The sequence below is a fragment of the Oncorhynchus mykiss genome, chromosome 28 (genome assembly GCF_057628025.1).
Source record: "Oncorhynchus mykiss isolate SJ-2025 chromosome 28, ASM5762802v1, whole genome shotgun sequence".
Taxonomy (NCBI): Eukaryota; Metazoa; Chordata; class Actinopteri; order Salmoniformes; family Salmonidae; genus Oncorhynchus; species Oncorhynchus mykiss.
In genome coordinates, this window is record NC_143049.1 from 5,378,303 (window position 1) to 5,404,993 (window position 26,691).

At 41.2% G+C, this 26,691-nt stretch overlaps 1 protein-coding gene across 2 annotated transcripts in view; it reads left to right on the top strand.

Annotated features, from left to right (window-relative positions):
• The window catches only part of LOC110508375 (serine/threonine-protein kinase OSR1), a 34,685-nt gene extending 19,390 nt beyond the window's left edge, over nt 1–15,295 (top strand). Inside the window, exons 10-17 of one of the 2 annotated variants that reach the window (XR_002471295.3) lie at nt 14–79; nt 637–759; nt 1,226–1,255; nt 2,150–2,315; nt 6,455–6,507; nt 8,863–8,931; nt 10,937–11,001; nt 11,126–15,295. Coding sequence is in view for 1 of the 2 variants with exons in the window: in XM_021588872.3 (XP_021444547.1) it covers nt 14–79; nt 637–759; nt 1,226–1,255; nt 2,150–2,301; nt 6,455–6,507; nt 8,863–8,931; nt 10,937–11,001; nt 11,126–11,200 (633 nt within the window). In the remaining variant the exon portion in view is untranslated. The remainder of the gene's footprint in view (nt 1–13; nt 80–636; nt 760–1,225; nt 1,256–2,149; nt 2,316–6,454; nt 6,508–8,862; nt 8,932–10,936; nt 11,002–11,125) is intronic. The other variant, XM_021588872.3, reaches the window with a different exon arrangement.
• Nucleotides 15,296–26,691: the final 11,396 nt, after the last annotated feature.

Here is a 26,691-nt window from a genome sequence, read left to right on the forward strand (position 1 = left end):
TTCTGTCATGCAGAATAATGAATACTTGGAAGAGAAGCTCCTTCAGAAAGGTCCATCGATAGGAGACAGATCCAAAAGGGTACGAGACAACAAAATTATAACCTTGGCATACTCACACAGTGGAATTCTACATGACACAGTCATAGCTGTTCTACACAATGCAGTTCTATAAAAATGTTATTCAGCGATACAGCCTCCCGAACAGGCCCCAGGGCTTATTCCAGGTTAGTGTACATAGTGACATCAAACACAGGAATCTACATAGACACATCATGCTTTGAAATAATGACTTCCTTCCTGCTATGTACAGCAGTAGGCCTACAGTATGGCAGGGAAATGTTGCATTTTGTGTCAGTAGGCCTATAGTATGGCAGGGAAATGTTGCATTTTGTGTCAGTAGGCCTACAGTATGGCAGGGAAATGTTGCATTTTGTGTCAGTAGGCCTACAGTATGGCAGGGAAATGTTGCATTTTGTGTCAGTAGGCCTACAGTATGGCAGGGAAATGTTGCATTTTGTGTCTATGGTTTTACGATATTAAAAGTTTGTGTACATGATTTCGAGGGACTGGTCCAAGGTATGTTTTTTTTACTCCAAACCACACAATGCCACGCTAAAGATAAAATAGTGTGTTTAGGTGCGCCGTGTGCCTGGTTCCAGTGGTCGTCTCCACAAGACAGAAGACGGGGAGTGGGAGTGGAGTGATGATGAGCTGGATATGGAGAGTGAGGAGGGCCAGGCAGCCGTGGCAGCTCTAAGGGTGAGACTAACCTAGTTACCCTTAACCTAGACATCAGACCTACGTTCAAATACCATTGAAAATCTTTACAATACTTAGCTTTCGGGACGGTTTCTCAGACACAGATTAAGCCTTGTCCTGGACTAAAAAGCATTCTCAATGGAGATGTTCATCGGAAGTGCTGTTTAGTCCAGGATTAGATTTAATCTGTGTCTGGGAAACCATCCCTTATGGTTTGCTCTAGTCTGCCTGGAGTGGGTTTACACTCTTGCAACTATTCTATTGTTTTCATTGTACCAAGCAAGTTCAATCAAGCACAGATATTGATTATTGAACCCATGTCTGCTAGCTGTAACCTTAAGTCCTGTCGTGGTTCAATGCCACCTAGGACTCCTCAATCAATCAACCTGTTATTCTGTGGGGAGGGAAAACCTTCATTGCATGTTCTGTTGAGGTCTGTTAATCTTTGTGTCGTATCCCATTCTAGTCTCCCAGAGTGAAAGATGGATCCATCGAGGTAAGCCCTGGTGTTGCTATAAATCAGAACACCTAAAAACCTTTCATCTGTTCATTGCAGAAACAATAGGATGCCGGTGGGCTTTAGTTTTGTATGAAATTGTATTAGAAGAATCATTGCCAAAGACCTGATCTAACTCTTTAATCTGCTCTCTCCCAAAAGAAGTGTATGGACATGCAGATCATGTGATAACACTTCGCTTAAGGCATACAGGTATACAATGCATTATGGTGCAGTCATAATGCATTGTAAGACTTGGCATAAGTATCTATAGCCACGTTCACACTGCTCTTAGCCCAGGGCTGACAGCATCATGGCCTGAGAGAATACAGTGTAAAAAGGCTTTGCATTTACATTTGACTCTTTTAGCAGACACTCTTATCCAGTGTGACTTATAGTTAGTGCCTTCATCTTAAAGGGATCATTTGGTATTTTGACAATTAAGCCCTTTATCTACTTCCCCATTGTTAGATGAACCAGTGGATACCAATTTTTATGCCTTTGCGTGCCTAGCGTTAACGCAGTGGCTTACTAGCGTTAACGCAGTGGCTTACTAGCGTTAGCACAGTGACTGGAAGTCTATGGGTAACTGCTAGCATGCTAGTAGATACCATAGACTTCCAGTCATTGTGCTAATGCTTGTTACCGTTGGCTCGCATAACTACCTTTAACTCCCTTGATACTGGATGCAGAGTCGAAAATGGTATCCATGAGTTAATCTGATTCTGAGGTAGTTGATAAAGGGCTTGATTGCCAAAATCCCAAGTATCCCTTGAAAGGTAGCTTTGGTAATAGTACCACAAGGTTGACAACCAAAACCACATTCACGTGAAAAGGTGGATTAATCTCTTTCTGATACAGCATGAGTTTCTCTTTATCTCTGGTCCACCTCAGATCTTCCCTCCAGAGGATGGTTCTCCCAGTCTGCTCCGTCCAGGAGGGGCAGGGCACGACAAGCCAGCTGAGGCCATCCTTACCCAGGGAGACGCTGTAGCCCAGGACCCTGCCGCCACCAAAGTCCCCATCAGCCTGGTGTTGAGGTTGAGGTACGCATCTAGTGGTGGGTGACATTGTTTCCGTTAGGAAAATGTGGCACCAGACATTATACTGGCAGCATTTGAATTGACCGGACATTTAAGAAATTCACCAGACCACCATATGCATTGGTTGCATAACCTGATTAGGGCGTCCACCCGCGATTAGGGCGTCCACCCACCCAATGCTGTGGATTATTTTAAATCACATAGCCTACAGCCGGAAGGGCCCTCAGTTTGGACCAAATAGATGATTGTTGAGTTGCGACCGTCAGTGAAAAGCAGAGAGACCCAGCCATGAATATTGCAATATAAAAAAATACACAATCGTGGAAAAAAAGTTTGGCTATTGCTGTAAAGAGACAATGAGAAGACTCCAATCTGTCTTTTAGTTATCAAAATTCTCAGCTTATTTGAGGGAAAAGTAGCCTGTCTTATTGGCACCAGTGGAAAACATCAACCATATCCTTGGTGAGTGTTTATATTCACTGTCTTTATCATTGGGTCATTGCTACTTTTGTTTGTTTTTGGACAATATTTTCCTCCTCCAGGTTAGCTAGGTCTCCCCCTTTCATAGGCCTAATTGATCAGACAATGTGGTTTTTATTGTTTCTGTTTGTCAGTGTCAGCAGAGTAGACTACCCAGTAATTTGTCGTATTAAAAAATATTCTGTTAATGTCTCCTGTCATATAAAGTGTAATAGAATTGCAATCATGAGTGGCAGTGGTCTAAGGCACTGCATCTCAGTGCAAAAGGCATCACTACAGGTCCTGGTTCGATTCCAGGCTGTATCACATCCGGCCGTGATTGGGAGTCCCATAGGGCGAGGCACAATTGGCCCAGCGTCGTCCGGATTTAGCCGGGGCAGACCATCATTGAAGATAAGAATTTATCTTGCCTAGTTAAATAAAGTAAAACATGTTTTTATAAAACGCAAACATTTTCCTGCGCAAAGAAAGCGTAACATTTCTTCTCCTATCTGATATAACGTAATACACACAGCTACTAGGCCTAGGCTACTTCCCCAAAACAGAAAAAAACAATGAGGCTCATGCAACAGATAAGAACGTTAAGCATAAAATGTTGATCATTTATTTTCCCACATAACCACAGCAATGCACACAGGGCAGTAGGCTACGTGTGAATGTTCGTTCCATAATGAGAGAACTAATTAATGAGAGAACACCATTGTGAGCGGTTTCATGTGATGATGGAAACATCCTTTAGAAATGTTGAGAGGGGAGATCTAAAGATGCATCAACTAGCAGGGTTGCTAATATGACTAGGATTATCATCAACTAACATGGGTTGGTTACTAATATGACTAGGATTATCATCAACTAGCAGGGTTGATAATATGACTAGGATTATCATCAACTAGCAGGGTTACTAATATGACTAGGTTTATCATCAACTAACATTGGTTACTAATATGACTAGGATTGTCATCAACTAGCAGGGTTACTAATATGACTAGGATTATCATCAACGAGCAGGGTTGATAATGACTAGGATTTTCATCAACGAGCAGGGTTACTAATATGACTAGGATTATCATCAACTAGCAGGGTTACTAATATGACTAGGATTATCATCAACTAGCAGGGTTACTAATATGACTAGGATTATCATCAACTAGCAGGGTTACTAATATGACTAGGAGTGTCATCAACTAGCAGGGTTACTAATATGACTAGGATTATCATCAACTAGCATGGTTGATAATGACTAGGTTTATCATCAACTAACATGGGTTACTAATATGACTAGGATTGTGCCTTTGGCTACTGGACAATGAAAGAATGTTCATTTGAAAACCAATGGAACATGAGAGAACAAGCTTACTGGTTTCAATGGCATGTGAAAGTCTTTATAAAATAATTGTCTGCATGTTTGGTTGGATTTTGACTAGGATACTTTGAAGCATGTTAAGAAGTGCCTCATAATAATTAGTCAAATGTTTAGGTTTAAATAAATTAACTAACTATATATTTTCAAAATGTATACTGCCTCCAGCTCATTGCAAAGTTGTGTGATGCGCTGAAACCTGCCTAATTGCCTTTGCACTTGAATGGTAATTGCGCTTCAATTACCAGTTGAGAAATAAAAATATATATTTTTAATTGTGACCAAAACATTTTTGCCTTTTAGAATTGTTGCACAATGATTGGGCTGATTTTAAAGTCCATGTTTCACTCCAGAAGCAACAAATAGCTGTTTGAGCTGTATCAGCAGCTCTCGTGCTACATCGACTGGTTTTCAATCAATTAATAGCCTAAAATGCATTATTTGGGAGGGGCAAAAGCTGGTTATTACCCTGGGGGGTTTGCATCCAGCAAACTCTGCTGCTGAGCCGGAGAGAGTTTACATTTCTGCAGAAGTATTGCGTCGTTGGGGGTGTTGTCATGTTTCCATTTTCACTTTTCACTGTCTCTTCACTGTCTCTGCATTGTGTATTTATCTTCAACATGTTCTTACAATAGCTGCGTTTGTGGGGTTGCGACTATCTTAGATGACGCTGCAGCTGTGGTCCGTTTTAGTCTCTTTGTAAATTCTTACTTCACAAGTTTTATACCTTCGGGTCACAAAGGGGCGTTACTGTCTTTATGGCTCTCTGGGCTCCCTCAGGCGTAGCTCATTACAAGGTATCGGGATTTCACTCTGATCTAGTTTAGACAACTATATTCACAGTTCTTCTTTTCTACACAACGCACAGTATGTAAACACATACATATTATGAAATCTCCTGAAGTAAATGTTTCGTTATAATGTCATTTAACTTTTAATAACAACAAACTACATTCATTTTCATATTCCATCTATCATTGTAAACACCATTTTGGCTGGTGAAATATATTGTCTCAAAGTCCATTTACTCTAATCTTCTGTAGTTTTGGGCTGTAAACTCAAAGGATTCAGAAACACTGACTGAGTGAAGCGTACCAGCAGCGTACAGCAGGGCAGCACACTAATGACATACCGAGTCATTTTAAATTCCTTTTTGCTATAGCCTATTTCAATAAATATGTTGTATACAGAATGCTAAAGCAGTCCAAAATGTCAGAAAATAGTCAGTCTGTCAGATTCATTGTTTTATATACAATGGGGTCTAAAATGATTGACAAAGATGGTAAGCTAAAAAGAACGTATAAAACCTTTTGAAAATTCTATTTTACACTGATACAATTGCTCAGAGATTTTGTTTAACAAGTAATAAAACAACTTAAGATAGGGGTCAAAATTATTGACACCTTTGTTTTCGATACTGTTGAACTCTGTCCTTGTGAGGGTAATGACACTGAGCCCATTTCTAAGATGTCTTATGAGATTGGAAAACACATTGAACCCTTAGACCATTTTTCCAGATCCTCGATATTCTTCGTCTCCCTGCATGGACTGCCCTCTTCAATTCAAACCACAGGTTTTCAATGGGGTTCAAGTCTGGAGACTGAGATGGCCATTGCAAAATGTTGATTTTGTGGTCACTTAATAATGTCTTTGTAGATTTTGATGTGTGCTTGGGGTTATTGTCTTGCTGGAAGATCCACTTGCAGCTAAGTTTCAGCCTCCTAACCAGGTTTTTGGCTAAAATGTCCTGGTACTCGGTAAAGTTCACGATGCCGTTGGACCAGTGGAAGCGAAATAGCCCCATAACATTCTCAATCATATTCTCAGTCACAGCTTTATGAGAAGTTGAACAAACGAGGATGAGGCAAATGAAGCAATTATTATCCAGTTCTGAAGACAGCAGACTTTGCTTCTATCCAGCCCATGATTTATAACCTAACTCACTACGGCAAGACTGCCCATTCGTCATCAGTCGACTGTCACTTTGCTCCGTCGTGTGGGTGCCACATAGACACAAACCTGTTCCATGCTCAAGCTCCTCCACCAGAAAGGAATATTAGAAAAGATTTGCCTTAGTATCTGTCCAGGCTTTCAACATTACGTTTTGTCTTGTTTTGTCCAGTTGTAGCATCCGATTTCGCGCCAGCCCAACTGTGTTTTAGCTGGGTTGCTTTGTTTATATAACAAAAAGTGTTGGCCAATAGGGGTATATCACACTGTTTTATGAGTAGATAATCCCGATTGGACAATGGTTGACACCGCCTAACCTGAATGTCCAGACCTCCTCCTAACCAGTTCTAACTCTTCTCTTCCCAGGAACTTGAAGAAAGAACTGAACGACATCCGATTTGAGTTCATGCCTGGTAGAGGTAAGTGTCTGTCTGTCTCTGTGTTTGTGTGTTTTTCGCTATTTCCTGCTACAGTGGGGCAAAAAAGTATTTAGTCAGCCACCAATTGTGCAAGTTCTCCCACTTAAAAAGATGAGGCCTGTAATTTTCATCATAGGTACACTTCAACTATGACAGACAAAATGAGAAAGAAAATCACATTGTAAGATTTTTAATGAATTTATTTGCAAATTATGGTGGAAAATAAGTATTTGGTCACCTCCAAACAAGCAAGATTTCTGGCTCTCACAGACCTGTAACTTGTTCTTTAAGAGGCTCCTCTGTCCTCCACTCGTTACCTGTATTAATGGCACCTGTTTGAACTTGTTATCAGTATAAAAGACACCTGTCCACAACCTCAAACAGTCACACTCCAAACTCCACTATGGCCAAGACCAAAGAGCTGTCAAAGGACACCAGAAACAAAATTGTAGACCTGCACCAGGCTGGGAAGACTGAATCTGCAATAGGTAAGCAGCTTGGTTTGAAGAAATCAACTGTGGGAGCAATTATTAGGAAATGGAAGACATACAAGACCACTGAGAATCTCCCTCGATCTGGGGCTCCACTTAAGATCTCACCCCGTGGGGTCAAAATGATCACAAGAATCACACGTGGGGACCTAGTGAATGACCTGCAGAGAGCTGGGACCAAAGTAACAAAGCCTACCATCAGTAACACACTACGCCGCCAGGGACTCAAATCCTGCAGTGCCATACGTTTCCCCCTGCTTAAGCCAGTACATGTCCAGGCCCGTCTGAAGTTTGCTAGAGAGCACTTGGATGATCCAGAAGAAGATTGGGAGAATGTCAGATGGAACCAAAATATAACTTTTTGGTAAAAACTCAACTCGTTGTGTTTGGAGGACAAAGAATGCTGAGTTGCATCCAAAGAACACCATACCTACTGTGAAGCATGGGGGTGGAAACATAATGCTTTGGGGCTGTTTTACTGCAAAGGGACAATGCCCTTGCTGATGGAAGGAGGTTGTAAAAGAAAGAATGAATGAGGCCATGTATCGTGAGATTTTGAGTGAAAACCTCCTTCCATCAGCAAGGGCATTGAAGATGAAACGTGGCTGGGTCTTTCAGCATGACAATGAAGGAGTGGCTTCGTAAGAAGCATTTCAAGGTCCTGGAGTGGCCTAGCCAGTCTCCAGATCTCAACCCCATAGAAAATCTTTGGAGGGAGTTGAATTTCCGTGTTGCCCAGCAACAGCCCCAAAACATCACTGCTCTAGAGGAGATCTGCATGGAGGATTGGGCCAAAATACCAGCAACAGTGTGTGAAAACCTTGTGAAGACTTACAGAAAACGTTTGACCTCTGTCATTGCCAACAAAGGGTATATAACAAAGTCATGAGAAACTTTTGTTATTGACCAAATACTTATTTTCCACCATAATTTGCAAATAAATTCATTCAAAATCCTACAAGGTGATTTTCTGTAGTGTACCTATGATGAAAATTACAGGCCTCTCTCATCTGTTTACGTGGGAGAACTTGCACAATTGGTGGCTTACTAAATACTTTTTTTGCCCCACTGTAAATTACTGATTCTGCAGTTTTTTTAGTTCTTCTGCTTCTGTCCTGAGTGAACTTCCCTTCAATTGCTTTAATAAACTCTTATAAACTGGATAATGAGCTCTGCCTGAGCCTTGGAACAAGTTTCCCTCAACAATCCTGCACTTATGTAGGCTTGCAATAACAAAAAGTTTGACTACTTAAATGATTTCACCCATATATTTTTTATAATTTGTAGACATTTCTAACAACATAATTCCACTTTGACATTATGGGGTATTGTGTGTAGATCAGTGAAACAAAATATGAATGTAATATATTTTTAAATTCAGGCTGTAACCTTACAGAATGTGGAAAGAGTCAAGATGTGTGAATACTTTCTGAAGGCACTATCTAACCATTAAACAAAAGTGGACCATCGCATTCACCCAAAAGTCTGATGATATCATAAAACCAGTGAATCCAGATTAGCAAAACGTGTGATGGGATTCGCACTCAAAATATTTTGCATAAAGCTAACTTTTACTGCTTCAGAGCAGATGTTTCAACTTAAGTCTTCTTCATGTAGGTTAAAATCTTTTCCTATCAGAAAACGCATTTATAGGGATCAACAGGTGAGAAGCAGGTGTTTCTAATCAGGGTTGCCAGTCATCTGCATATCAGGGCTATGTGGCTATGTTACAATCACATATATGGACCTATCACACTTTTTCTTCTCACATAACTAACCACTCCTGCTCTGTTTCTCTCTCCCCATCTATCTCTATATCTCTCGGTTCTGTTCTCTCTCTCACTCACTCACCTACCTTCCTCAGATTCATCAGATGGAGTGTCTCAGGAGTTGGTATCCGCAGGTCTAGTCGATGGGAAAGATGTAGTGGTTGGTGAGTATGAAACCAAAGCTTAGAGAGGTCGACTGTAGGATAACAAGTCCCTGACTATGTTAACTTGACCAAAGCTACTAGAGGTCAGTGAAGTCACAGGTCAGGCTGAAATGACTGACTGAGACAACACATTTTGGTTATGTGGAAATATAATATTTTATAGTGTGACATTTAGAAAATTGAGTGTGCTTTAAATGCCAGGATGTCATACTCATTTTGGCTTTTCATCTAGTAGATTTATCTGCACACTAAGGAAGAGAATTGCATTTTCAGACGCATGTGTGTTTGACAACAGCTGATAATCAAAGAAAGGGACAGGCTGTAGAAAAATGAACAAATGGCTGGAAACAACGCAATTGCGCATTAGCTGACACATTCTCAGTATGGGTGAGACTAGTGTCGTGTCTTTGGCATCATTAAAGTGAAGACTTATCAAATCAGTTCTCGGTAGTTATTATTACGTGATTAAATTAATCATGTACATGTAATTAACCAGGAAATCGGGGCACCAAGGAAAATCTTCAGGTTACAAAGTTATAATTTTCCTAATGTAACTTTTCAGATATTTTAATATCTGACCAATTAGTCTTCTAATTAATGAATCATTCTTTACCTCACATTAGTCTCATCCCAAATGTCATTGGTTATCTGCACGAACCCAGCCTTCACTATGAATCATCCATACATTAATCATTTATTTACTAACTAAATAATCACAGAAATGCATAAACAAACAACAATATATATGGTTACAAGGAAATGATAAGGGAAGGCCGGGAAAAACGAGTCACTACACAGTTGATAATTATCATAATTCAAATGCTAATCCTTTGCACATGAACGCCCACTCATTCGGGAATAATTGCAATCAATATATATATTTACGCTCAGTGTGTCGTTGTGATCTCTTGGAATCGTCCTTTTCTGTTGGAAAGTTCATCCGAGATTCTCTCTGTGTCCAAGGAGTCTTTGGTTAGAAGGAATATTTCACAGTAACATTCAGGAATGTTCTTATAGATAGATGTTTCGGCGGTTGTCGGTCTTCTTATTCCAGGTCAACATAAATTCTAGCTGCAGACTAGTAATTAGTATAGAAGATTTGCTCTTATTCTGTCGGTATCGATAGTCTGAGTTTAACAATTTCCACCAGTGTAGCCAATGCTCCACGTGGTTTGGTTAGGAATTCAACAACCGAGGAATGCATGGTCTCAACTCAAACCTAGCCATCTCGGTAATCGAGGTACACTTGGTCTGAAGTGGGCTTCTCCAGCCGGGGTTTATATTCGGAACAGCAGAAAAGGGCTGTCCCATGACGCCAGATCAATGTCTGTGCTCATGGGGCTGGCCAATGACTTAGTTAAACTTTAAAGGGAGTTGGATTCTCTTTCAACAGTTTAAATTCACATGACATAATTTCACATAGTTTCATCTTTACTCATTCATTTTATACAATAATTAGATGCAAATCTCATAACGGAGACTCTTGTATATACAGAGTTATGGTAATGTGGCTGTATTGTATCTCATGAGGTCACAAACATTAGTCAAAATGGACAGGTCGTAGCTGGATTCTCCACCGACCGTTTACACGTTCTCCAAAACATGGACATTGTTCAGTTCTCAAGTTCTATGAGGTAGAAGAAGTTCCTTTGTTCTACTGTGAACCCTCTCTCTCTATACTGCATGAGGGAGAGAGTCTCCTCCAGGAATTTATGACCTGAGATAACAGAGCCTGGGTGTAGGGGGAAGAGAGAGGGGGTGCTTGCTATATCTAAAGAGGGCCACGCCATGACACTAGTATGTTGATGTGTGTTGCTTAGTGCATACGTTTTACAAAACAGTATGTTCTAAATAGTATGTAGAACGATTCGTACACAGTATGTAGTTTTAGTAAGTAGTAGGCAAGACAAATATCAGATACGGTCATTTACTCCAGAAATGGCAAAAATTATGCTGGTTTTTAGAGAGGTTCAGATTCCTTATTCCACATCTGTATTCTTTCCAGTTGCTGCCAACCTGCAGAAGATTGTTGATGATCCTTTCAACAATAAAAATGTAACTTTCAAACTGGTAAGTTCAATATTTTTTGTTTCAATCAAAGCTTCCATTTGTGTCCTGTTGAAACAGCATTATGCCCTGCTCAACACTCTACAAAGACAGATGCACTGAACATTTCTTTCTCTTTCTTTCTCAGGCATCTGGCATAGACGAGTCGGAGATCCCTGACGATGTCAAGCTGATGGGTTTCGCTCAGCTCAGCATCAGTTAACTCAATATTCCGTCAACAAAGGAGAACAAACAGTATTGCACAGCGGCATAGTTCTAAATTCCAAGACACCACTACTGCCAAAGAAGAGAGCCACAGTGCATTTGTCAACCTGTAGGGTTATTTTCTTTACTGAAACCTGCAGTGTTAGTTAAAATGGGCTCTGAGAATGGGACCAGTGTAACAACAGTTAGGACAGGAACAGTAAATCACACTTGAAAGAGTTTACAGCAGTGTATCTGGGAGGGAGGACGGCGGGCATCGCAATCGACATAATCATCATCGACTTAAAAATGAAATGAACGTTTCTTATTTCGTTTTCTACATTTAGCTCTACAATCCAAAACATATTTTAATATAACTCTCTTGAGTTCTGGAAGTGATGACTTACAGTGCCTTCAAAGTATTCAGACCCCTTGACCTTTTTCCACATTTTGTTATGTTACAGCCTTATTATAAAATGGATTAATTAAAAAAAAATCCTCAAATCTACACACAATACCTCATAATGACAATGTGAAAACAGGGTTTTAGACATTGTTGCACGTATATTAAAAATAAAAAAAACGAATACCTCAGACAGGATTGTGTCGAGGCACAGATGTCTGCAGCATTGAAGGTCCCCAAGAACACAGTGGCCTCCATCATTCATAAATGAGAGACGTGTGGAACCACCCAGACTCTTCCTAGAGCTGACTGCCTGGCCAAACTGAGCAGTCGGGGGAGAAGGGCCTTATAACTCTCACTCTGACAGAGCTCCAGAGTTCCTCTGTGGAGATGGGAGAACCTTCCAGAAGGACAATCATCTCTGCAGCATTCCTCCAATCAGGCCTTTATGGTAGAGTGGCCAGATGTACGCCACTCCTCAATAAAAGGCACATGACAACCCGCTTGAAGTTTGCTAAAAGGCACCCAGATCATGAGAAACAAGTTTAATGAAACCAAAATTGAACTCTTTGGCCTGAATGCCAAGCGTAATTTCTGGAGGAAACCTAGCACCATCCCTACAGTGAAGCATGGAGGTAGCAGCATCATGCTGTGGAGATGTTTTTCAGCAGTAGGAACTGGGAGAGTTGTCAGGATTGAGGGAAATATGAACGGAGCAAAGTACAGAGAGATCCTTGATGAAAACCTGCTCCAGAGTGCTTCAGACCTCAGACTGAGGCGACGGTTCACCTTCCAACAGGACAACCACCCTAAGCACACAGCTGTAGTAGCTGAGATCCGGAGCACTCTGGAGCAGGTTTTCATCAAGGATCTCTCTGTACTTTGCCCCGAGTGGCTTCGAGATAAGTCTCAATGTTGAGTGGGCCAGCCAGAGCCCGGACTTGAACCAGATCGAACATCTCTGGAGAGACCTGAAAAGAGCTATGCAGCAACGCTCCCCATCCAACCTGACAGGGCTTTAGAGGATCTGTAGAGAAGAATGGGAGAAACTCCCCAAATACAGGTGTGCTAAGGTTGTAGCTTCATACCCAAGAAGATTGCTGTAATCGCTGCCAAAGATGATTTAACAAAGTACTGAGTAAAGGGTCTGAATACAAAGTACTGTGTAAAGGGTCTGAGTACTTATGGAAATGTGCTGTTTATGTGTTTTTTTAAAAATGTATTTATATAAATTAGTAACATTTTCTAAAATCCTGTTTTTGCTTTGTCATTTCTGGGGTACTGTGTGTAGATTGATGAGGAACCAAACCAATTTAATATTTTTTTGAATAAGGCTGTAACCTAAGAAAATGTGGAAAAAGTCAAGGGGTCTGAATACTTTTCGAAGGCACTGTAAATGCCTGTTTATAAACTACCACTGAACCAGTGCACAACTGAGTGTTGTGTGTAATAGCCACCACTATTAGGCATCCTTGTACTGTTATCTGAATTATATAATCTGCCTCCCCAATAGCCACCTTATTCCCTATATTGCGCACTTCTTTTGAGCAGGGCCCTGTTCAAAAGTAGTGCACTATGTAGGGGAGGGGTGCCATTTTGGATGCAGACTTAGTATATTACGAAGTGTGAAGGAGTTATTTAGTGAGGATCTATTACAGTATGGATTTGTAAAAGAATGAGTGAATGGCTGATGAAAAGTAACTTCCCTTGATAACATTATTGATATTGAACTATAGGGGCCTCCAGTCATGAATCAGAAATAACTGGCATCATAGTGTATATCATTACATACGCTGACATGCGCTTTCTTAGGTGTCATGCTTTCCTTGGTCTATCTGTTGACATAAGCTGTTATAAGCTCTCATAGGTGTTTTAAAAGTTGACATTAGCTGTCATAAGTTATTACTTAGGTTACTTCCCTGTTTTAACCTCTCATTGGTGTATCATTATGTTGATATTGTATATTGCTGTTGTGTTAGTGGTTCAACTTACCCCAGACAGACCTATATCATTGCTCTAACGAGGAAGGGGTCTGTTCAGAAGGCAGCAATATTACAGGACATAATGAAACGTTTGGATAGATATGTATTGTGTAGAACAGATAGGATTGCATGTCGTATAGATTTGGGAATTGGGTCTGCTCTATTCATTACATTTCAGTCTGAAAATATTCTGAACGATTATCCAGAGTTAATACTCAGACAGTAAAACAATAACTTCCTTCGATCTTGATTATGGTCTTGGGACTATGCAATTTTGTCTCTGTGATGTTCATGACCAGCGGTTCAGTAGTTACTGGACCTCTGTACTCCTGCTAGCTACCTAGCTAGCTGTCATCATGATGGCTGTTTCTTTTTCCTAGATGGACAAATTCATTTGTATCGTAGCCTTGTGCTCCAATCCATCCACACTCACCTCAAAGTCACCAACAGTTGTCACTCCTACTTTACGTTCTATGTTTGTTTGTTTTGTTGGTTGGTTGGTTGGTTGGTATGTGTGTTTCTGTAGTGTTCCAGGGGCTGTGTGTGTGGGTTAGCTAGTTCAGGTACTGTTGTAAATCGGTCTATTTAGCAGATATTGTATTTCCAAAAAGGTACGTTACATTATAATGGCAAGTCTTTCACACACGCTCCCAAAGGTGTGTATGTGATTAGGAAGCAAAGCAAAGTATCAACTGTTTCTGGAGTACATTTCTAAGGAGGAAAGAATGCTCTTTAGTTGTACATATGATTGTGGCGGATAAACAGCTGGTATACTTGATCAGTAGCTTATCCAGTATCTCTACAGGTTTAAATAATTGGTTGTTTTATAGATTTTTCCACTAATTCCAAGTTTTGTTGCTAATCATGCCATGTGATTTGCTGAATTGGTTCCTTATTATTGATATTAACGTACATATTTGAGTTAGTTAGTTCACATTCTATGCTTTTGTTGTCATGGAGATAGTAATATGCATTTTGTTTTTTGCATTGAGACTTTTTGAATCACTGAAACCTGTAGAATTTTGAGTTTCCTGTAGAAATACAAACTGGAATGATGTCACTCAAGAAATGTAAAAGTAGGCCTAGCTAACTAACAACACAATGACACAGAACTGACACAATTCCCACTGGTGTGATATGTTGCTTTCAGACTGAGCAATATGTTGAAGAATGTTACCCCGTGTGTCAGTCTGTTTGTGCCAACTCCCTGTTACTCATTTTCTTGCCAAACAATACAATTGGCATTGGCAAGAGCATAAACATATCTTGGACACCCAGGCTAGAAGAATGTGTGAGCTGATAGCAAAATGTCCTGGGTTTTAATCTATTTTCCCTCAAATTATAAAGCCAATGTTGTCTGGTCGATATCGGTCACAAGGCAAACTCTTTGAATGATTAGTATTTATTATGACTCTTCTGATTGATTTAACTTTTATGATTTTGTTATTTTTATTTGTAGGAAGTTTTTTTTATGTTTTTGGAACGCATATATATTTTCGACATTAGGTGTATCATAAAACGTGCAAGTGATCAAAATTGAAGAATGCTATTTGTGAAACCTTAGCATTAAATGACAAATTGATGTCAGGAATTAAAAGCACTTTGCAGAATCAATGTTGTTAATGTGTGGTTAAAATTGCCATCACACAAAAACATGAAAATAAATAATTCTGGTCAACTATTTCTAAAATAGGTGAAACGGTAAATAAATTCACATGGTTTGAACCAAGTCCCAAGAGTTTGTTTTCTTTATATACAGTGCCTTCAGAAAGTATTCACACCCCTAGACTTTTTTAACATTTGGTTGTTAGAAAGTGGGATTAAAATGATATTTTTCTTTCAAATACCTTGTCAAAGTGGAAGAAAATATAATTTTCTAATGAAAAATAAAACATCTTGATTAGATAAGTATTCAACTGCCTGAGTCAATACGTGTTAGAATCACTGTTGGCAGCGATTACAGCTGCGAGTCTTTCTGGGTAAGTCTCTTAAGAGCTTTGCACACCTGGCTTGTACAATATTTACCCATTATTCTCTTAAAGTCTTCAAGCTTTGTCAAGATGTTTCTTGATCAATGCTAGACAGCCATGTTCAAGTATTGCCATAGATTTAAAACCCGATTTTAAATCTGTAACTAGGCCACTCAGGAGCATTCAATGTCATCTTGGTAAGCAATGCCAATGTATATTTGGCCTTGTTTTATGTAATGGTCCTACTACAAAATATGCAGGTGCTGATGAGAGGTAATGGGCGACACTATTATAGACTATTAGACAAAATGTATTCACTGTTTTAACGGATTTGCCCCCCAGAAAGGGAGGTGAGCAAAAAACAACAAGTGGGTAAGGAATAACAGTACTTTACCACATTGTCCTAGGCACTTGTGCAGGCTCTAGGCCTACTGTGAGCTTCAAGAGTTACATTATTCCATGCGAAAACCTACACTATTTTTCCAAAAAAGTGAGAAATTCCATGAGAAATGAAACACAATGGGAAGTATAACTTGTGACAGTTTCTTTATTCCTGGTAAAAATAAGTGTAATCCAATCTCGTAATTTTATGTGACGTAAAGGGTAATGGAGTAGACTATTTAACATGTTTTTCTAATTCAAGAATTATTGATAAATAATTGTCATCTTATTACAATTTTGATGTATAATGAGTTCATTACCAGAATGCATCTCTATAGCCTATAGGCGTTAACAAAATATTCATTCAAACATGATTAGGCTTCTCATAAATCCAGCCATAGCATATAGCCCATCAAAATAAAACATGTTGTTTATAACATGCACATTTAGAAGCATCGATATAAATATAGAGCAAGCTAAACTAAATTCGAGCCCAGTAACTTTGCTCACCCCATAATACTGGCTTCCACGAAAAGCCCCCATCTGGGAGACCAAATCATAGATCAAATCATTGAATCTGCTAATCTGCACGCCAGTGGCACGCACACACTTCAATGTACTTTGCTGGACATGCTAGCCTCTCTAGGCTAGGGGGCGGTATTTTCACATCCAGATGAAAAGCGTGCCCAAAGTAAACTGCCTGCTACTCGGGCCCAGAAGCTAGGATATGCATATTATTAGTAGATTTGGATAGAAAACACTCTTAACTTCATATGGCTGCAGGGGCAGTATTGAGTAGCTTGTCAATGGCCAGCTCCTCAGTCTCAGTTGCTAATATATGCATATTATTATTAGTATTGGATATAAAACACTCTAAAGTTTCCAAAACTGTCAAAATATTGTCTGTGGGTATAACAGAACTGATATTGCAGGCGAAACCCTGAGAAAAATCAAACCAGGAAGTGGCTTCTATTTTGAAAACTCCATGTTCCATAGCCTCCCTTTGCTGGATTTACAGGGATATGAACCAGATTCATTTTCCTATCGCTTCCTCAAGGCGTCAACAGTCTTCAGACACAGTTTTAGGCTTTTATTTTGAAAAATGAGCCAGAACGATAACATCGCGTCAAGTGGTCACATGAGTTTTGCTCGCTCAACAGAGTTTCCGCAGCCATTGCTTTTCCCTCTCCTACTGTGAAAGACATTGACGGTTGATATATTATCGATTTATATATTTTAAAAACAACCTGAGAATTGATTATAAAAAACGTTTGACATGTTTCTGTGGACATTATGGAAACCATTTGGAATTTTTGTCTGCGTTGTCGTGACCGCTCTCTCCTGTGGATTTCTGAACATAATGCGACAAACAAACTGAGGTATTTTGGATATAAAAATAATCTTTATGGAACAAAAGGAACATTTGTTGTGTGTGTAACTGGGAGTCTCGTGAGTGAAAACATCCGAAGATCATCAAAGGTAAACTATTAATTTGATTGCTTTTCTGATTTTCGTGACCAAGCTTCCTGATGCTAAGTGTACTTAATGTTTTGTCGTGCGATCGATGAACTTACACAAATGCTTTCGCTGTAAAGGATAATTTCAAAATCTGACACGACAGGTGGATTAACAAAAGGCTAAGCCAAATTGCACTTGTGATTTCATGTTTATAAATATTTGTAGTAATATTTATTGAATGTAGCGCTATGCTACTCAGCGGTTGTTGATGACACTTATTGAGATAGGGGGATTGCAGCCATAACAAGTTAAGTTTCTAAAACTGTTTGAATGATGTCTGTGAGTATAACAGAACTTATTTGTCAGGCGGAACTCCGAGGACAAACCATCCAGGACAATTTTGTTTTGAGGTGGCAGGGTTTTCTATGTGGATCTAGATTTCTAAGGCACTTGCCTGCAGTTCCTATCGCTTCCACTGGATGTCAACAGTCTTTAGAAATTGGTTGATGTTTTTCTTTTGTGTAATGAAGAAGTAGGGCTGTTCAGAACGAGGGTCGAGTCTAGTGTACTGTTTGTTAGGGTCGCACGACCTGAAAGCTCGCTCCACTTTGTTTTTATCCGCTATTGAACGCAGTTTATCCCGTCATAAATTTGATTATTTACGTTAAAAAATACCTAAAGTTGTATTTGGAAAGTTGTTTGAAATGTTTGGACAGAGATTACAGGTAACTTATTAGATATTTTGTAATCATGTTGCGCGAGTTGGAACCGGTGTTTTTCTGGATCAAACGCGCCAAATAAATTGACATTTTGGAGATATAACGACGGAATTAATCGAACAAAAGGACCATTTGTGATGTTTATGGGACATATTGGAGTGCCAACAGAAGAAGATCTTCAAAGGTAAGGCATGAATTATCGTTATTTCTGAGTTTTGTGTCATGCCTGGCGGGATGAAATATGATTGTTTGTTTGATGGGGTGCTGTCCTCAGATAATCGCATGGTCTGACACTGTGGCTGAATGAACAAGAAGATAAGCTTTATTTTGACATATTGCATGTGTATTTTTATGCATGTTAAATATTTACAATTCTGTAGTTTGAATTTGGCGCACTGCACTTTCACTGGATGTTGGTCAGGTGGCGTCCCATCTAGCCTAGAGAGGCTAGCGGTTCTCGGCTGCGCATCATCACTTCAAACGCATTCCGTCGTGGTGTTATCTGTTATTACCGGTAAAATGTAAGTTATGAATCGCAAATCACCATATAGCGACATACTTCGATTTTATCAATCATTTTGACTTCAATTTGGTTGTCCAAAATACTATCAGCTGGCACTGCGTATTTGCTGATGAATGCCCTGATCTCTGGCCAGTCAATTGGTTAAATGACATTGTTGTTTCGTCTATTCGCTTCTAATAGATCTGAAAAGAATGCATTAACCTTGAATTTAACCGACTGTTTGTTTATAATGATGGACACCCCACGTTTAACCTGGACATATAAACAGTAGGAATTCACACTGTATTCAGCCATGACTGCATGAGAGAGAAATGAAACATCTGCATGTCGCCTGCAGTTGAAAGCGTATGCGTTTCACTGTCCAATCTGAGGCTCGAACATGATCCGAGTGTGTGATCTCGGGCTGTTTGGTCTCTTGCTCATCAATTTGGGAAAGCCTCAAACGGGAGCGGACAGTGGATTACAAACAAAGCCCAACAAAGTAACACACCTGATTGTTATTATTATTGGTGTGGAGAAAAGTAAGGCGGGGCATCCGTTAAACAGTAATTCAACTTTGCCCGGCCTTATAGAGACTTAGCCTAAGTAATTGAGAATAAGCAGTGCTTTCCACTCTGTGTGCTCTTGTCTTGGAGAGCTTGTTTGCTCTGCAGGTCTTGACAAGGAAATATTGTCTGCAGACCACTTGGCATTTCTACATTGGCTGGTTACCTGCATTAGAAGGCGGGGTTTCGAAACAGGCGCAAAACTCCAGGGAGGAGAAACATGACCAGTGCTCCGAGCCTTGAATAGACGGGAGGGAGAGGCTACAGGATACAAAGCTCTCCGGCTCTGCTGTTGAGACATGGTCATTTCTTAACCTACTCACAGGGGTGGAAAAAGTACCCAATTGTCATACATGAGTAAAAGGTAAGATACCTTCATAGAAAGTTACTCAAGTAAAAGTGAAAGTCACCCAGTAAAATACTGCTTGAGTAAAAGTCTAAAAGTATTTGGTTTAAAATATACTTTTTCTACTCCACCCTAGGGAGTAGAAAAACTGTTAGAAATGGCTCGGCTTGCAGAAGATGATGAACCATGTGGCAGAAGGGTGATAAACAATGTATGTGATCTTTGGAAAAATACAGCCCACCTAAAGAGAGCTGGCGTTTCTACTGATGTGAGTTAATGTGTGTGTGTGCTATAAAAAGATTGTGGTCTCATTTTGAAGACAGAGCGCTCTCTGAATAAAGTATTGATCTATTGCAGAATCTGAGGCTTTGTCTACTTTTTTATTAACTGACGCCTTACAACCTTCGGGAAATAGACAAAGCTTTGAGTAGTAGTTGAATTCACCCATTCTTGTGACATATGGACCCTACCCTAGTTTCTGAATTAGGTATCTCCACTCAACTCCTCTCTGTTCCCATGGACACTAGAGCACTAGACGACCGCTCCATTGGTAGAGTTACCCACAGCACTGTTCCTGTTAATCTGCAGGTTTCAGGAAATCACAGTGGGGTCATCCAGCTGCTTCTCATTGAGTCTCCCCATGTTCCTATTGTTTTGGCATTTTCTTGGCTCAAAAAACACAACCCTGTTATTGACTGGACCACAAGTTCAACTCTGGGTTGGAGTATGTTCTGCCATTCCCATTGCCTCAAAGCAGAGCAGCCTTCCCCAGAGAAAAGCAGAGCAGAGCAGCCTTCCCCAGAGAGAAGCAGAGCAGCCTTGCCTCCTCAGGGCTTAAGTCAAGTCTCGGATTTCTCTGCCGTCGCCACAGAGTACCACGACCTCCTGGAGGTCTTCAGCAAGGCACGGGCTCTCCTGTTAACAGGATTTAACCTCACCATTTCCTTCCGCCCAGGGTCCAAGAATGTGAAGCCTGGTGCACTCTCCCGCCTGTACAGTTCGTCTGCCAATCCCTCAGTCTCCGAAACCATTCTCCCTACCTCATGCCTTGCAGCCTCAGTAGGTTGGGGTATTGAGACCCTGGTTCGCAAGGCACAATGTTCCCAGCTTGGACCTGAAGGGGGCACGGCTAACTGGCTGTTTGTCCCAAACTCAGTCCACTCCTGGATCCTGGAATGGGCTCATTCCTCCAGGCTGACCTGTCACCCCAGTTCCCGCCATACCCTAGCATTCCTCCGACAACGTTTCTGGTGGCCCACAATGGTTCCTGACATCTCTGCCTTTGTCGCCGCGTGCACGTTGTGTGCCCAGAACAAGACTCCACGGCAAGCTCCTTCTGACCTTCTTCAGCCACTACCGGTCCCTCATCGTCCCTGGTCTCATATCTCTCTGAATTTTGTCACTGGGCTTCCCCCGTCTGATGGCAACACCGTCATTCTGACGGTGGTGGATCGGTTCTCAAAGGCTGCTCATTTCATCCCTCTGCCCAGACTTCCTTCTGCCAAGGAAATGGCCCAGCACATGGTGCAGCACATCTTCAAGATCCATGGACTCCCGTTGGATATGGTTTCCGACCGGGGTCCTCAGTTTTGGAAGGCGTTCTGCACCCTTATTGGGGAGTCGGCCAGCCTATCCTCTGGGTTCCATCCCCAGTTGAACGGCCAGTCGGAGCGAGCTAACCAGGACCTGGAGACCACCCTAAGATGCCTGGTCTCAACCAACCCCACTACCTGGATCCGTCAACTGGTCTGGGTGGTGTATGCCCAGAACACCCTTCCCTGTTCTGCCACGGGACTCTCCCCTTTTGAGTGCTCCATGGGGTATCAACCTGCACTCTTCCCAGAACAAGAACCGGAAGTCAACGTACCCTCAACCCAGATGTTCGTTCGCCACTGTTGACGTACCTGGAGAAGAGCTCGGGTAGCACTTACAGTGCCTTGCGAAAGTATTCGGCCCCCTTGAACTTTGCGACCTTTTGCCACATTTCAGGCTTCAAACATAAAGATATAAAACTGTATTTTTTTGTGGAGAATAAACAACAAGTGGGGCACAATCATGAAGTGGAACGACATTTATTGGATATTTCAAACTTTTTTAACAAATCAAAAACTGAAAAATTGGGCGTGCAAAATTATTCAGCCCCTTTACTTTCAATGCAGCAAACTCTCTCCAGAAGTTCAGTGAGGATCTCTGAATGATCCAATGTTGACCTAAATGACTAATGATGATAAATACAATCCACCTGTGTGTAATCAAGTCTCCGTATAAATGCACCTGCACTGTGATAGTCTCAGAGGTCCGTCAAAAGCCCAGAGAGCATCATGAAGAACAAGGAACACATCAGGCAGGTCCGAGATACTGTTGTGAAGAAGTTTAAAGCCGGATTTGGATACAAAAAGATTTCCCAAGCTTTAAACATCACAAGGAGCACTGTGCAAGCGATAATATCGAAATGGAAGGAGTATCAGACCACTGCAAATCTACCAAGACCTGGCCGTCCCTCTAAACTTTCAGCTCATACAAGGAGAAGACTGATCAGAGATGCAGCCAAGAGGCCCATGATCACTCTGGATGAACTGCAGAGATCTACAGCTGAGGTGGGAGACTCTGTCCATAGGACAACAATCAGTCGTATATTGCACAAATCTGGCCTTTATGGAAGAGTGACAAGAAGAAAGCCATTTCTTAAAGATATCCATAAAAAGTGTTGTTTAAAGTTTGCCACAAGCCACCTGGGAGACACACCAAACATGTGGAAGGTGCTCTGGTCAGATGAAACCAAAATTGAACTTTTTGGCAACAATGCAAAACGCTATGTTTGGCGTAAAAGCAACACAGCTGAACACACCATCCCCACTGTTAAACATGGTGGTGGCAGCATCATGGTTTGGGCCTGCTTTTCTTCAGCAGGGACAGGGAATATGGTTAAAATTGATGGGAAGATGGATGGAGCCAAATACAGGACCATTCTGGAAGAAAACCTGATGGAGTCTGCAAAAGACCTGAGACTGGGACGGAGATTTGTCTTCCAACAAGACAATGATCCAAAACATAAAGCAAAATATACAATGGAATGGTTCAAAAATAAACATATCCAGGTGTTAGAATGGCCAAGTCAAAGTCCAGACCTGAATCCAATCGAGAATCTGTGGAAAGAACTGAAAACTGCTGTTCACAAATGTTCTCCATCCAACCTCACTGAGCTCGAGCTGTTTTGCAAGGAGGAATGGGAAAAAATTTCAGTCTCTCGATGTGCAAAACTGATAGAGTCATACCCCAAGCGACTTACAGCTGTAATCGCAGCAAAAGGTGGCGCTACAAAGTATTAACTTAAGGGGGCTGAATAATTTTGCACGCCCAATTTTTCAGTTTTTGAAATGTTAAAAAAGTTTGAAATATCCAATAAATGTCGTTCCACTTCATGATTGAGTCCCACTTGTTGTTGATTCTTCACAAAAAAATACAGTTTTATATCTTTATGTTTGAAGCCTGAAATGTGGCAAAAGGTCGCAAAGTTCAAGGGGGCCGAATACTTTCGCAAGGCACTGTATAGACAGGTGTGTGCTTTTCTAAATCATGTCCAATCAATTGAATTTACCACAGGTGGACTCCAATCAAGTTGTCGAAACATCAAGGATGATCAATGGAAACAGGATGCATCTGAGCTCAATGTTACCCCGTACCCTCCGTATTCACCCTACGTTCCATGTGTCTAGGATTAAGCCAGTGTCTCACAGTCCTTTGTCTTCTATCCCCAGGCCCACCCCCATTCCCTGTGTCATTGATGGCCATTCGGCCTACATGGTAAAATGTCTCCTGGGTGTTCGACCACGGGGCAGAGGTTTCCAGTACCTGGTTGACTGGGGGGGTTACGGCCCGGAGGAGAGGTGCTGAGTTCCCGTTAGAGATATCCTGGATCCAGCTCTCATCACAGACTTCCACCGCCGACACCCCGGTTAACCAAGTAGGACGCCGTGTGGTGTCCCTAGAGGGGGGTTACTGTCACTCCCTGATCTGTTTCAACTGTCTTGTAATTGTCTCTTCCCCCTCCAGGTGTCGCTTATTATCCCTGGTGCATATATCCCTGTGTTTCCTGTCTCTCTGTGCCAGTTCGTCTTGTTTTTTAAGTCACCCTGCGTTTTTCCCCTACTCCTGCTTCTATTCTCTTTTGCTAGTCCTGGTTTTTGACCCTTGCCTGTTTTCTGGACTCCGTACCCGCCTGCCTGACCATTCTGCCTGCCAAGATCTCGAGCCTGCCTGCCACTCTGTATCTCCTGGACTCTGAACTGGTTTTGACCTTTTGCCTGTCCACAACCATTCTCTTGCCTACCCATTTTGGATAGTTTAATAAATATCAAGACTCAAACCATTTGCCTCAAGTGTCTGCATCTGGGTCTCGCCTTGTGTCTCCTTCCTGAGCGGTATGATGGCTGCGTGGTCCCATGGTGTTTATACTTGCATACTATTGTTTGTACAGATGAACGTGGTACCTTCAGGCATTTGGAAATTGCTCCTAAGGATGAACAAGACTTGTGAAGATCTACAATTTTTTTCTGAGGTCTTGGCTGATTTCTTTTGATTTTCATATGATGTCAATTAAAGAGGCACTGAAATACATCCACAGGTACACCTCCAATTGACTCAAATGATGTCAATTAGCCTAAAGCCATGACATAATTTTCTGGAATTTTCCAAGGTGTTTAAAGGCACAGTCAACTTAGTGCATGTAAACTTCTGACCCACTGGAATTATAATACAGTGAATGATAAGTGAAATAAGTCTGTAAAGAATTGTTGGAACGATTACTTGTGTCATGCACAAAGATGTCCTAACCGACTTGCCAAAACTATAGTTTGTTAATAAGAAATTGATGTTGAGTTTTAATGACTCTAACTTAATTGTATGTTAACTTCTGACTTCAACTGTGTACAGTGCATTCGGAAAGTATTCAGACCCCTTGACTTTTTCCACATTTTGTTACATTACAGCCTTATTCTAAAATTGATTAAAAATTTAAATCGTCATTAATCTACACATAATACCCCATAAATTTCACTGTATATAATCATTAACCATATTACCCCGGATACCATACATTGCCAGCTGCTACTTCTCTGATGAGTGGGTCTTCTAGGTTTACAAGTGCACAGCAAGTCTGCACCAGCACATTACTATAACAACACAGATAAGGTGGCATGATTTGGAAATATTTTAGTCAAACATTTGCCCTCTCAACATGAATTCTGTTTCTTGCTATTGTCACGATCGTCGTCGTGAGGAGACCAAGGCGCAGCGTGATATGAATACATGTTCTATATTTAATGAAGAAAGAACACTGAAACAAACTTACAAAACAAACAAACGTGACGCTATATAATCTAAATGTGCATACACAGGCAACTAGACATAGACATAGATAATAACCCACGAAATACCCAAAGTACCCACAGAATATGACTGCCTAAATATGGTTCCCAATCAGAGACAACGATAAACAGCTGCCTCTAATTGAGAACCAATCTAGGCAACCATAGACATACATAAACACCTAGAAGGTAAACAACCCCATAAACCTACAAAACCCCTAGACAGTACAAAACACATACATCACCCATGTCACACCCTGACCTAACCAACATATATTTAAAAAAAAACTCAAGTCAGGGTGTGACAGCTATGTTGTTTGTGCGATGTATCTCACGCTCTGTGAAACTTTCGGGATTCAGGAATGGAGGAATGTTTACTGTGACTCCTGCAGACATCAAGCTCTGGATAAAGAAGCCTTTGTCTGCCAAAATCATGTAACCAGACGTTAAGATCTTCTCAAACCCCAACTTCTGGACAATGGCTTTGTCTGACACAGATCCTGGATACAGATCACTGCAGTATGTCATCACCGCATTAGGTGCAACTGCCAGGAGAAAATCATATCAACACAAATGAGTTTATCAGGAAGTGCATAGGAGATGTACCCACTGTGACTATTGAAACCTACCCCAACCAGAAACTGTTGGGGTAGATGGGAGCATTCGCGCAAAACTGAAAGCGCGAACCAACGCATTTAACCAGGGCAAGAAGACTGGGAATATGGAAGAATACAGTGTAGTTTTTCCCTCCGCAAAGCAATCAAGCAGGCTAAATGTCAGTATAGGGACAAAGTTGAGTTCCCAGTACAATGGCTCAGACATGACGTATGTGGCAGGGTCTACAGACAATCACGAAGTAAACCAGCCACGTCTCGGACACTGACATCTTGCTTCCGGACAGACTGAACACCTTCTTCGCTCGCTTTGAGGACAATACAGTGCCACTGACGTGGCTCGCTATCAAGGACTGTGGGCTCTCCTTCTCCGTGGCCGACGTGAGTAAGACATTTAAGCGCGTTAACCCTCGCAAGGCTGCCGGCCCAGATGGTATCCCTAGCTGCGTCCTCAAAGCATGCGCAGACCTAGCTGGCTGGTGTGTTTACAGATATATTACATCTCTCCCTATCCCAGTCTGTTGTCCCCACATGCTTCAAGATGGCCACCATTGTCCCTGTACCTAAGAAAGCAAAGGTAATTTACCTAAATGACGGGGCGTTGCACTCACCTCTGTCATCATGAAGTGCTTTGAGAGACTAGTGTTGGATTCAGGCTAAACTTTGAACATTGAGATATTAAAGACATGATAGATCAGACACATAGTATATAAAGGAGTGAGATCTGTAGAGTGTCTGGAATGTGCTGGGTGGATGGGAGAGAGTCACGGGAGTGCGATAGGTGATACGAGAGGACATCTGTGGATTAGGCGAAGGAGGGGTTGAGGTCAGGAGGTGAGGTCAGATCCCCTGAAGGGACTAATAATGGTTTAGTATCATGTTACCCTGTTACTGTGAAACCATAAGATGTAAGGATTGGCAAGAAGGAGGAGTGTCCAAAGTGGGGTATATATTCTTGTGATGGTTGGAACATGTTTTTGTCTGAATTCCAGCTGTAACGGCCCTTTGAGAAAAATTCAACTTGGTTAAGCTTCTCTAGTGTCCGTGAGTTATTTACTCTAGGATAGGTCCCTGGTGGGGGGTTTCCCCCTGCAAGATCTGTAAAAGGGACAAAAGTCCCAGCTGCAGTAGGTTTTTGTAAGAGGAGAGTTCTAGAAGATAGTGAGTTAAAAAAACAAAAAGAAAAGATGGGATATTCGAACA